Below are 14,377 nucleotides of genomic sequence, written 5' to 3'. Positions count from 1 at the left end.
TCTAGGTCAGTTGAGATGTTAAAGGTGACCATCACCCCCATTCCAATGGCAAGCTCGATCTTGTCAGACAGCCCAGCACATTCCTGTCTGTTGCATGCATGCCCTGTCTTTGGTTTAGAAGCCACAGCAAATTTCTCAGGTAATGTCAGCGGACACCTGGCGATGGAATCCCAAGCAGGGAAAATGATAAGATAGGTCCTGCAGTCCCCTGAACGAGATAGGGTGCACATTGAATTCCAACACATATGCACAGCATGGCATGGTGTGACCAGTACAGCATCTCTCCATGGTGCCTGCAAGAAATCAGTAGGCAGACAATGAGGGTCAGTGAGCATGAGCCCCCAAAGCATAGACAAGTGATCCTCTCTGCAGTTACCATGATGCACATGATGCAACAGATCCATCCAACTGGCATCAGTTACCTGCACTTGAGTCTTGATCCATATGATGATATCAAACTGTTCAAAGATCTGACATCTGATCACCTGATCCTCTGTGTCCTTAGTAAGATTGCAAGGCCAGTATAGAGGAGCAGATGCTTTTGAGGCCACCAGAGGAAATTGATGGAAATCTCCAACAAGGATGACATTCAACCCACCAAATGGCTCCTCAGATGCAGAGCCTGTACAGGCAGACCTAGCACAACAGACGATGTTCGAAAGCTTGACAAGGAACTCCCACAAAACCATGGAGATTTTGTTGATGATCAGATAGTGTTTGTCTCGGCAATATGACTCCAACGCCTTCAGAGTCTGTGCTGATTGTCTTCTGCCATTGAGCAGGACCATGCCTAATGAGACAAAGTCATGCTCAGCAGAGAGTAATATAGTGCAGATGAAAACACAACCAACCTATGAAGTGCAATGTCTTGCCATCAATGACAGACACTGCAATGCCTGTGTAGGCAGCCTTAACCAGCATCCCTGTGACCCCTCATTGCATGAAGTTCTCAGTGATGGTTTGAATTGTTTTAGATTTACCAACACCACCCTCCCCAGGTATGACCATATGCAGTTGATCTGGATTACATCCTGTCAAGAACTGCTCCAAGTGCCAGTCGATGATGTTGTATGTGCAGCATTGGTCATGTAACAGATCAGCAGGGTTAGTGGGACACAGTGCAGTTGAATCCTCAACAAGTTGTGCAAGCAGGTAAGTACCACCACTATCAGTGAGGAGTGCACCATTGTTGGTGTCCACGCTGCCAATGTCTCTCTCAGGATCAGATGGCAAAGTGGGCATTGGTAGAATGCTTGAAGGAGTTGTATGCTGTCAATTGATTATCTGCAGTTTGCCCAAAGTGAGGTATGAGATGTGTGAACACCCAGACCTGACTGAGTGGGATGACATCGCCAAGACATTGGCCATTCGCTCTCTTTGTGAGCCTAAGGATATGTAGGTGTGTTGCATCTTCAGCTGCTATGTCAAAATGTTGTACATAGACCAAAAAACAGTCTGTCCATGACCATCTTACCCCCCTCTTGCCAAAAGGGTGCATCAGGAGATGGAGCTGGCCAACAACATGACCTAAGATACTCTTGTGAGTGACATGGAAAAGTAGTGTGGACCACAAACCTTTCAGGCCACTCTCTGGCCATTTGAAACTGGGTCCACATTGATGATAGCTGCATCATAGTGGCCAAGGGTCCAGGTCTCACAAGGTGGAGAACAGAAGAGAGTCTGGGCAGGGAGGATGTCTGTGATATCATGTATCACCATGTTCTGCAGCTGCATCTTGTACCAAACCTGCAGATCAGTAAAAGGCAGGGTTGAAAAGCTTGATCCCTGACATTGCCTGCTTATAGTGTGCACAGAGCTTGGTCCATACACCTTCTCATGATTTAGAAAATTGACAAGGGTGGCTTGGAGGTCAAGTAGTCCAAACTTCTCAGCAGCACCATCAACACTAATGTGTTGCAAGGGTGGGTCGTAGGAAAGGTTGATCGCCATACCATCTGTGATAAAACTACACAAGGGGAAGGGAATGGAGTCTGGATCCTGGGTCCTGAGGCATGCAGAGATGGCGAAGTAATCGGTGACAGGCCATGTGGGACCTGGTGTCTTGGAAACTAGATCCACCTCCTCGTGATCACTGATCTCACTGTTGCCATCATCAGAACTCCCATCCTCAACCTCCAAGGACTTTTCTTCCACACGACCATGGGAGTGAGTCTTTGATTCATATAATGATGTCACAAGTTCAAACATCCTACATTTTTCAGTGCAATCAAGGTACTGGCAAATTTGAGGATCATAGTTATTGTTATTGCTAGTTGATGCAGGTGTCTTGATCTCTGATACATGGGTGTGTTCAGTTACATCGGCAGTCCATTGGATGGTGACCCTGACACACTTCACACTTGGTATGATGCTCTGCATGAGTTCTAACTTGGGGATGTGCCAATTGTCGATGGGCTTGTTTCCCTTACTGCATCATGCACTGTGATCAAGTATTGACTGCTTGTGCACATGAAACTCATCCAGTACAGAAGATATTATACAAAGATTGTCATCGTCAATGCAGTAAGCTTGGACTCAGTATCAGAAGTCCATAAGCACATGAATAGCAGTAATAATTTTGGGAGGGGCTGCTCCAGTGATAACACTGACAATGTAACATTGGACATCATGGTGCACATGTCCAGTCACCTGCTTCAGCTTAGCAACACCACCTTTAAAGTGATGGAACCCCACAGTAGGCTGTAAAACTGAGAAGCAAAAGTCGATTTTGGCTTCACCAACTGCATTTATGCACCACTTCATGTCATGGTCCCAAAATTCCTTGTGCAGGTGGTGAAGGGGCTCTGGAGTTATAAAAGTGCTTGGACAAGAAAGCAGAATGTCCCTCCAAAATGGGTCACTAACTCTGCTGAGGCAAAAGCACTGTGCTTCACGAAAGAAGACTTGGATGTTTGTAGGGTGGACCTTCAATTTCACCACTGCATGCTGAGCCAAAGTGGTGGATGCAGTTCATGGCTCATGTCGGAATGGGTCTCCAAACTGTTTGTACATCACCATGGTGATTGGGGAAGTCTTTCCCCCAACAGCTGCAAGCATGGCAGCCTTGGGAGTGTCAGCAATATAACCCATGATTGGCATGAAACAGTACCACATGTGCCCCAGAGAATCCAGTAACATAATGCTGAGTTTGGCAGCTTGCTTGACGGGTTCAAGTACAATATCCAGGCATTCATGAATGAGCCTATCTTCAAGGAGGCCACACATATGCTTGTTCTTGTGCACAAACTTGGGGATGGGGAGGAGAGTGGTGAGCATAAATGAGTTGGATGACAATTTTAGGTGTGTGGACATCTTGATATTTGCTAGGCTGATGAGAAGTGGATGAGCAACTCTGCCACCACATAAAGTAGTAATATTCATCTTGTCTGAAGAAAGTATTGTGCCAAGAAGAGTCGCTCTGCATGGAAGCTGTGACTGGGGTACAACAATTGAATAAAAGGATCTATAACTCACAGTGGAAACATACCTGCATACACCAAGCATCATCAGCAGTCATCCACTCTGTATACACCCTACAAAGCTTCTCAGGCATATTGTATACATGCCTCAGAACAAAATTGAGCTGGTCAGAGAACAAAGGGTGGTTGAGGAGCCATGCAATGCATTCCAGGGGACCATGCCAGTACAAGTGCACAGGGTGTTTGGTTGGCTGTGAAGGAGTAATCTCCATTGAGCGCCAGCACAGCCCACCAGGGAGTAACTCAGCCAGCCCACAAAGTGCTCTGGCTGTACAAAAGGAAATATTTAGTAGCTGTATCTGGTGCATGTCAATAATGATCTTTGGAGAGAATAGGGACAGGCATACAATTGAAAATGACAAGAAAGAGTCTATAGCTCTCATGCTCAGGCCTGAACGAAGTAACCATGATGCCAGCTCCCATTCATTGTGGGAGTTGAAGGGGTAGTACAGATTTGATGCCCATAGGTTGCTGAACTGGTCACTGTTAAATTTGTCTATAAATGTTGGGCCAAGTCCAAACATTTTAGCTGTGCCCTTGAAGTCATCTGTGGTTGGCCCCCATGTGTCAAATGCCATATGAACAAAATCTGGGTAATCGTGAGTTGCATAGTCATCAGGGTTGGTGCTCATTGGGACATCTTCTAAGTGTGTTGGGTGTTGAGAGTTACAAATGTTCAAGCTCGAAGGTTGGAGAGACTTGTGAAGGCAGACTAAGTTATTGACCCAGGTATTGCACCCAGAGGATGGCTGGCTCATGTGCATTGCAACAGTGCTGTGACTCTGGAAGCCACCTTTACCGCAACTTGGACAGTGGGGCATACTCTAGATGGTCAGGCAGGCCAATTCCATGTTATGTGATTATCACTTCAGTGCAAATTAGGATGTTGTTCAGATTGCTACAGAGTGTATTTCTCATATACTACCCAATCACATCCCATTCACACACACAGTCACTCATGTCCATTTATAACCTCAATCACACACACCACATAGTGTAGTCACATTTAGTCACAACACATGGGCAGCCTGTGTGCCAAAACACCAATGCTCATATAGACCCCAAGATGGGCCCACCTAAATAGATTAGCCAGTACACATGGACAGGCCCAAGGGACTAAAGTGAGAGCAACACATGTACAGGCCTGTAAGTGCATTACCACAACATATGGGAGGGCCTGCAGTGGGTAAGGATGTTGAAACATTTAGATGGGCCCATGACCAATTAAGTATACTGAGTTGCTGTAAGACATGGACAGGCCCATCCTGGTAGGTTACCCCCCTGTTACAACATCAAGGCAGGCCTGCCTATCATAACATGGAGAGGGTCACAACATAAGGATGGGCCCATCTATGATTAGAATACAAAGTTGGCAACATATGGACAGGCCTGGGAGTAATATCATTTATGGTGTTGCAACATCTAGACAGGCCTGTTCATAATAAGCTGTACCCCTGTCGCAACATAAAGATGGGCATGCCAGTAATGTTGTTTCATAATGTCACAACATATAGACAGGCCTGTTGACAGTAAGATGTACTGCTGTTGAAACATAAAGATGGGCCTGTCACTAGTATCATTTAATAGAGTCACAACATAAGGTCGGGCCCATCAGTAGTATTATGCAACATATGGATGGGCCCATCCACAGTAAGATGTACCTCTGATGAGACATAAAGATGGGCCTGTCAGTAATCTCATGTATAGCATCACAACATATGGGTGGGCCCTTCAGTAGTATTATTTATATCATCACAACATATGGGCAGGCACAGCCCCAGTAAGATGTACCCTGTCAAAACATAAAGACAGGCCCATCACTAATATCATTTAATAGAGTTGCAACATATGGATGGGCCCTTCAGTAGTATTATTTATATTGTCACAACATATGGGCAGGCCTGGCCCCAGTAAGATGTACCCTGTCAAAACATGAAGACAGGCCTGTCACTAATATCATTTAATAGAGTTGCAACATATGGATGGGCCCTTCAGTAATATTATTTATATTGTCACAACATAGAGATGGGCCTGTCAGTAATCTCATGCATAGCATCACAACATATGGGCAGGCCTAGCCCCAGCAAGATGTACCCTGTTGAAACATAAAGACAGGCCCATCACTAATATCATTTAATAGAGTCGCAACATATGGATGGGCCCTTCAGTAATATTATTGATATTGTCACAACATAAAGACAGGCCTGTCAGTAATCTCATGTATAGCATCACAACATATGGGCAGGCCTGGCCCCAGTAAGATGTACCCTGTCAAAACATAAAGACAGGCCCATCAGTAATGCTGTTTAATAGTGTCACAACATAAGGATGGGCCCTTCAGTAGTATTGTTTCTATTGTTGCAACATATGGATGGGCCTGTCAGTAATACCATCTAATAGCATCACAACATAAGGACAGGCCCATCCATGGTATTCTCAGGCAGCAGATAAGGGAAAACAAAAACCAGTGTTACAACATAAGATGGACCGATCCATCCATTGCAGGATTACAAACCCTTGGCACTGCATAAGATGGGCCAATCTGTCATATCATAGATAGCTCACCACAAATGGACGGGCCTATCCATAATTGGGTTATCCCCCTGTCACAATACAAGATGGGCCCAGGAAGACAAGAAATGAAGAAAGTGGAACCTCTCACACTATTGAGTATCTGAATTTCCCACTATAAATTGTGTTTCACATTGGACGATTTGCCTATTTAGTTGGAATCTCAGGTGCTGGTCTATGTAGCTGCGAGCCAGGCTCCGCCATTGGAGCAGATGGGAAACACACAAAACAAACAGCAATGCTATTGCAGAACAACACATCATATTTTTATCTGAGCTTCTGCTTCATATATGCATTCAGGATTATTGACTTGTAGTACTGGTATTGCCATCATGCCATGGGAATCATTCATAGGTGGGATAAAAAATGTGATATCCACATATCTCATTGTCTGTCTTTAACCTCTGACTCTTCCACTCTCCAATCACCATTGCCACTCTCATCGTCAAACTACTCCATCATCTCAGTCATCAGAAACATGTTGTCATCATCATCTTGCAAGCTCTTCAAGAAATTGCCTGAGCTTGATGCTGTGGCCAACTGCATCCTTCAAATTTACTTCAAGGATATTGCAGAAAGCAGCAAGCTGGGAAAGGCAGACAAGATTGTGAAGTGGAGAGGTGCCATCAAGGTGATAAACGATGAACTAGTGCATCATAGCATCATCACATTTTTTTCACTAACTGATGCATTCAGGATGCTGTACATGGCCTCATTGCTAGGACAGATGAGATTCTGATGACCCTCATCAGTGTTGACATGTTCTTAAAGTGGCATGAAGACCTTGGCTCAATTGAGCACCCATGGCCTGAGTGGAAGACTGCCCTATCCCCTTCCAAAACTGACATTGCCAACCACAAGTGGCTCAACATCATTGAGCATTGATATGACTACCACCAGTTGGGCCTCCCTATGCCCCACATTGTGCCAACACCAACACCACCCACTCAAGAGACCTGAAATGCCTATGAGCAACAATGGAAAATGGAAAGTGACCAAGGCAGAGGTGGAGCAAATGATAGTGGATAGCTTGCACAGGATGGAGGTGGACGATGAGGGTGAAGATGAGGTGCCAGAGAAGGAGGACAATGAGGAAGAACCAGCATGAGGCAGGCAGAAGCACAATGCTGCCATGAAAACAATGTCCCATCAATCCAGACATCAGTCCCACTCTAGGAAGGCAACAGTGGAAACTGATGATGATGAAGATGTTCCTGCTCAAGGCCAATCGAAATGCAAGCCTTGTCCACTGTCGGATGGACTATATGGTCATGCTGCTGTAGCTGCCAGAAGGACACCTTCTCCCAACCCCCATTCCTGTGACTCATGCCACAGACACAAGGTCCGATGCTACAAGAACCCTGGGAAGTCCTGCTTCCCATGTGACAGTCGACAAAATTCAATGTAGCCATGCCAAAGGCAGGATTGCCTCTCCAACTCGACAGAATCCATCACTGAGCCAGGGGAAAAAAGCAAGCTCGAAGTCTGTCCCCAATGATGGAGGCCCAAGAATCCCAAAGTCCAAAGGAACGTCCCCCAAAGCAACACATTTTGAATGGCTTCCAAAGCCATCAATGCTGGGGTTGGGCCCTCCAACCAGGGAGAGACAATCCCTGAGGGATCTTCACTCAGTATGTTCACAATTTCATGTATTTATGCTGACTCAAATTTTATTTAGAGATTCATATTCCTGCATTCAAACACAGGGATTCCTGCCCAATCCCAGCTGCTGTATGAGCAGATTTGATTGTTGAGGCTGGCCCATCCATTGCGCAGGAGGTAGAGGGATCTATGGCAGCAGGTATGTTTAATCAATCTACATTTATGCTAATTATTGCAGTTAACCCTTGTATTCAAAGCAGGCACCCACCCATCAACAACAGCAGCACCTGTCCAACTCACAACTGCTGCAACTCCCAGCACACCATCACCCATCTGTGCCCCAATCACCAAGGTGTTGCAAATGTCCAACACAATTGAAGAGTGAATCGAAGATTTGGAACATCAACTCTGTGATGCTGAGGCCCACTGCCAATACTACAAGGATCAAATGTATGATTTCCAAATACAACAGGACAAAACCATGCAGATGCTGGACAGGATGGCTCATGAGCTAGAGGCTCTGCATATTTTGGTATATGGACAAGCATTGGGTGACGATCTCATTGATCTCTTAGGGCCTCTGGCAGATGAGACAAGGGCAGATAGGACAGCAGGGTGAACAAGGCCATCTATCATTTTACTCCTCCACAGTACATACAATGTCATTTTGTATTTCCATTTTAATTGACCACTCATGCCACATTGCATATTCAACCTTTATTTAAGAGTGAGAAAAAGACAATAATGGCTAGACAGCCAACAGAATTGCAAAGGATAATCTCATTCTACTACAACAACTGCTAATGTATCCCAATAGGTGGAAGCTTAGCAAATGCATGGCTTTTTGACATAGAATAGTTAACTTGAAACTTAAAAAATGAGATAGTGGGATGGTCTCAGTCTGCTAATATGGCTGCTGATGAATCCGAATAGATGGACACCTGGTGAATGAGCAGGCTATGCTATTTACAGCATTCACTTGAGAGTTACAAAACAAGATAATGGCTAATAATAGGATAATGATGCAAAGAAAGATGTCAGCCTGCGAAAACAGCATTCCATGGATCCTGATAGACAGAACCCTTCCAAATGAGTGGCCTGCACAATATGCAAGGTTGATATGGACTGTCTCAACCTGCTAACATGGCATTCGATGGATCCTGATAGATGGAACCCTTCAAAATGAGTGGACTGTGCAAGATGCAAGGCTGAGAGCAATTGGTCATTGGATGCAAATGCAAAGCAATATTCTCATTGCACTAATGTAGGATCCAAGGTATGCCCACAGGTGGGACATGTGCAAATGAGTGGATTGTGAGATTTGCAAGGTTCAATTCAGGGAAAATGTTGCATTCTGCTATTGCAGGAGCCAATGTATTTCAATAGGCAGAAGCTTGGCAAATGAGCAGATAAATATTTCTCCACAGATGGAAATACAACCAAGGGCATTCAGCCAGTCACTAGTGACCAATTCGCCCTCTGTAGTGAGAAATGAGTATTCTGTTTCCCAACAATGGTTTGTTGCCATTCATCTCAGCCTGCAGATGCATGAGCCTTTCAAGACAAATGACATACATACTCATGTCATACCAGACATATCCACAATGGAAATAAAACATGTGAAAGGTGAATGAATGGGCTAGCTTGCCACTGGACATCTCCTGTGAAGTACCTGCTGACCCGCCCATCAGCTACAGGGCAGAATGCAAGGGTGGGGAACAGAAACTGCAGGTTCACATTAAGCTAACATTTAACTACAAATCTTTCTCCAGAACAAACTGAATATCAGTCACATTCATGGCCTGCCATTTGCATTTGGCATGCTTGGCCAACCTCAAATACATCATCCTCTGCCTCACTGCATAACACCACACCCCAGGAGCTCCAATAGTGCTGCTTCCCATCTGTATCTTATGCCATTCTTTTGCTCAAAATCTGAAGAAACTTATAGCCCATTGAAATTCTGATATTACGAGCTCTTCCTCTTCTTCCCAACAATCTTTGACAGATTTTGCTTGCAGCCAATGAATGCGATAAACTAATTGAAGAAAGTTCATCAACCTTAAAGCACTGTTGAACAGTAAGGTCAACATACATTCAGACATGCAACTCTTTGATTCTGTGTCCTGTGGGACATTGATCAACCAAAACCATGGAAGATGGGTTCCGTGGTGCTCCTGTGCATTTTGGGAGATGGCCACTGTCTGCACAGCCAGGTCTTCTTTATGAAGCTCTTGATAACATCCTAAGATATCTGCACCTGTGCCAAGTACAACCATGGCATCTCTGCATCAATTATAAATCATGGCCTGTTGTTTTACTGAGACATTGATAGTGTGGATCATATCCCAGGCCCAAGTTTTTGCAGAATAGCTCTTAGCTGTGCACACCACCCCCCAAAAGACAGCTGCCTTGTCTGCCAACATTAGATGGAGGCCATGTAGCACATCATTAGCTTGACCTGTGCAAAGCTTCAGCTCCCTTTCTGCAAGATTTTGAAGCCCTTGAGCTTGACATGCATCAATGCCAAGAGCAGATGGAAGTGGCAATTTGTCCTGCAGTCCTGCCAGGGTTCCATCTGAAGTGGGCAACTCATCCCCCACATTGTCCAGCCAACCATCATCTGAAGCATAATCCTGCTCTGAATTTGCATCAAGAAACACAGTCTGCTGTACAGATTTGCTGGTGGAAGTGTTGGAGCCTGCTTCAAGGTGCAGCTTCAAGTAAATTGTGGCATCTGCGATAAAACCTGATTGTTCAGATGCAATGCGATCAGCATGGCATGCCATAGCAAATTTTTTCAATTCTAATGCCTGTTCCCCAATGTCCTTTCTGTCCATGTGAAGTGAGGTTATGGCCTCTTCTAAGTGTAAACTGCACACTAGCCAACTAGCTGCTCCATCTAGGCTTCCACTGGGTCTTGGTTCCTCCAATAACGCTAGTTCAATGGCATGCACTGTTGGTGCTTCTCATGATATGTCAGTATTTTGCATTTATCCATGAAGGCAGACACCATACCCACCCTTAATTGAACTTTGAAGATGTCCATGACAGATGGGTCATCGATGTGATCATGCAGTGCATGAATCTCTTGCATTTGCCAGCTGTTTCACTGCTCTGCAGTCAAGGCTTCATCTAGCTTTATATATGCCTGCCTCGCCAATGGTGCTGCTGCTTGAGCCACTTTGAGCTTCTGCAATAGGCTATCCACTTAATCTTGGATGTCAGAGACTGCACTGCAAGTGGATCCTCAGACTAACCAATCCAAATCATCTTCATGAAGTTGGAATCATTCATCTTGAAATCCAGCAGTTCTTGGTGGTGTGGTGAGTTCATCCCACATGCAGATGTGGATACCACATTAAGGACAGAGCACAACATTTCAATGATTTCTCCATCTACCCATCTGGCCCCCTTGATGAACAGTGGGGCATACCATGCATAACATTCCTTCTTGTGCCCATGCACATGCCATATGCCAATTCCAGGGATAATCTGAAGTGATGATGGGATATCAATCATCTCACTTCAACCCACACACTTCTGCAGATTTGCCATGTAGGAGCAGTTAATGTCATAGAAGCAAACCACTTGTTTGATCCCTTCCATATTGTATCCCAATGCATTTGCCAAAGAGTAGTCCATGTTTAACTGTCTGCAGCGCCATCAGCAGGTGTCAAAATCAACAATTCAACCTCATACCTTTCTCCTGTTTGGAAGTCAACAATACAATGCAGATAAAAGCATCCATGCCATGTGCATGCAGTTGCCCCAATTCCAGTCGCATGAAGCTTTCCCCAGGCTGCATTTGCCTGACTGATAGCTCTGTGGTTGTTGCAGGTGGATTTCTCTGCCTGAGCTCAGATCATGTTTTGCACAGGTTGAATGAATTCATACCTCCCCAATATGTGGAGTGGCCTTCAAATAGTCTGCGTAGTGTGGATTGGTCACCATATAACCTAGTCTGTCCATCAACCACCTGATGTTTGGATTTCCGCTCATGCATGTGTTCTGCTTTAAAGTTTCTGTCCATTACTACTGTGTGGGTGATCTGCCAGCTGGAGAAGGTCAGCATATGAGGATTGCATTATTGGAGCCACTTACTGGTCCAAATCCTCATTAGTATCAACATTTATTCCAGGCTGGGGGCATGCTGCACAAAATAATGCCAGTCTGCCTTTCTCTGCTGACCTGGTTGTCCCACAGAATCCATTCCATTTAAGTAGCTTGAGGTATCACCATTTCTGCACAACCCATAGAAGCTCACAGTATCTATCCTGATTGACCCTTCAGACATTCCAACACTTGGAACCAAAATACCAAATCTTACTGCAATGAGGTGTGGAAACACACTGGATGTGATCTGACACAACTTGCTGTAATAGTTCATACCAGACATTCCACATTCCAGGTTGTCCCTCAGGAAGTCATCCAGAACTGTGAATGTGAATGTGGTGCTTGGCTTCTCAAACATTGAGGGAAATAGTTTGGCTCTGAGTAACTGTATGTATCAGGTTTCTGCAGTCTCACATTCACACCAATTCACTACAATGAAATGAACACCTGTGACATCCACAATGGTGAGATATCTTGACCCCACTGGAGGACAGAGGTGCTTTTGGTTTTCTTCGATATCTTCTACATCTTCCCTTTCTTGATCATCCATGGGCAGAGGTTCACCTGCTGCTTGCTGGGCTTGTGTGATTGCATGGGGACAGGGTGCTCCGCCATGTCCTAGGTGCATCTGAATGCCAGTCTGTGGGTCTTGATGTGAATGTAATTCTGGGCAACCAACTGATCTCTCACCATGTGGAGGGCAGATTCCTCATAGAAGTCCCCTGTCCACTGTTGGATCCTGTGGAAAGGCAGGCTCTCATGACTCTTCCAGCAACATTCTGTGCAGAATAGGGGCTGATGCAAGCAATCTGGACATCTGTATACCCCATCATTGCCACACCAGGTGCAGTTCCTTGGCTCTGGGGAAGCTTCCAGCTCCAGGAGTATCTTCAAGAACTCCCCCTTCTGTAGAACCCATTCACAGATATAATCATTCTGTGACTGACACACCATGTGAAGTCCACTTTCAGGTTGGCGAACTGCTGCATACCTTTTTCCATGGTAACATCAGTTGCTGGACCGGTGGGCTCATGCTTTCATGTCTGTCAAAGGCTGAATCCACCCATGCATCAAAGTACTTGTGGGAGCAAGACCTTGAATGCTTGGATGGTGAGGATCAGGGAGAATGGACAGGGGTTGTTGGATCTGGCTGTTTGATTGCGACTTCTACCAATCACAATCTATATCTACCTCCAGTTCTCCAAGTCTTGACTTCCAGCTGCTTCACCCGATGGCCCATGGTAGGACCAATCATTCTCATACCCTTTTGAGTGCTTCCCTTGGCCATCTGGAGGTTGCTGATTTCACAGTATGAGGTCAGTTGTTAGAAATGCTACCGCTAGTGCAAGTTGCTCTATCATTCAGCTCTATCGATGTCAGTACCTTAACACATGTCAGGGCATAAATACAAATGCAACTACACTGGCCTTGCACAATGCATGGTGCTGCCTTCTTATTACTGCTCAATCCCTGCCCACACATTCCCTTCCTGCTGCAACATTACCTGGGTGCTTTGCCTGGATTATGATGGTGAATTTGGATGCTATATTAGCTGATGAAGGTGAAACAAGATGTTCAGTATCAATATAAGTATGGATATGATTGGGAAAGCCAACTGACAGCCCAGATGCAAACCAGGAGCTAATCCACCTTTGGGTGGGATCCTGTCAAAGAGATCAGCCTGATTGGATATTTCAGTCGCTTCATGGAGGTCCAAACAAATTCCTTGGCATGACCACACTAGTACTGAAATGCATTGAGACCAAACAAGGGTGTGAAAAAACTTAGTAGCCAACCATCTATTATACACCATTATACATCATACCACATCATACTCCATGGAGTCCCAGTATGAATCAGATGCCTGGGATCAGATGGAAAGAGATGATGCTGATGGTGAGCAAGACATAGAACCATCAGATGTGGGGGAAAGGGAGGAAGAAAGGTTTGAAGTGGAAGAGTTGGAGATCCTTGGGTGCCAACACCAGGAATGGAGGCAAGCAGGAAGAAGAAGAAGCCTGAAGTTCTGCTATCCATATGGGAGGAGATGCAGCAATTGGACAGGAACAAGGAGTTTAGAGGGAGCAAAGTCCAGACCAAGTGCAAGGTATGCTCTAAAAGTTCTGATTCAGATGCTCACAATTCAAAGCACCCTTGTAGCTAATACAAGATTGGTTGAAAAAGCCCCTCCAGTCAAAGAAGCCCCACATTACCCTTAGATCCAGTTACAAATACTCTGTGCAGGCAGTGGTCTGTGAATTGTACCAAGAGCAAATACAGGAGAAGCTTGCAAAAATGAAAGTAGAAGAAGGCAATACCCATGGAAGCAAGCAGATCCAACAGTATCAGAATGCATTGATGGCTTTTATTCAGGACGACCTGATGGAGGAACAATTGGCTGCAGCTGAAGATATAGCAGAAAGGTGGAATGGGCAGGAAGGCCCCATGCCAGAGACAAAAGCAAGGTGTGATTGTATGAGGTCAACTTCCCAGTCTTCAATTTATCCTGGTTCCCAGGAATGCAGCCAAGTATGGGTACAAGTATGTCCAAAACTTTGCAATGGAGATGTGGAGGTATTGTGGAATGCACATAGTGTGTATGGCTGGGT

At 45.1% G+C, this 14,377-nt stretch overlaps 1 protein-coding gene across 1 annotated transcript; it reads right to left on the bottom strand.

Moving 5' to 3' along the window:
- Window positions 1-1,222: 1,222 nt before the first annotated feature.
- On the bottom strand, window positions 1,223-4,057 carry F5J12DRAFT_906877 (uncharacterized protein; the record flags this gene model as incomplete). Its single annotated transcript, XM_051748834.1, has 7 exons — window positions 1,223-1,588; window positions 1,615-2,428; window positions 2,459-2,534; window positions 2,607-2,939; window positions 3,105-3,435; window positions 3,488-3,778; window positions 3,827-4,057. 7 exons carry the CDS (start codon window positions 4,055-4,057, stop codon window positions 1,223-1,225), a joined length of 2,442 nt encoding a protein of 813 aa, XP_051597211.1.
- Between the last annotated feature and the right edge of the window lie 10,320 nt (window positions 4,058-14,377).

This window comes from Pisolithus orientalis (assembly GCF_024613125.1).
Source record: "Pisolithus orientalis strain OTSU chromosome Unknown F5J12scaffold_31, whole genome shotgun sequence".
NCBI classification, from domain to species: domain Eukaryota; kingdom Fungi; phylum Basidiomycota; class Agaricomycetes; order Boletales; family Pisolithaceae; genus Pisolithus; species Pisolithus orientalis.
The sequence above is the reverse complement of the archived record's forward strand: the minus strand, read 5'-3'. Positions and strand labels throughout refer to the sequence as shown.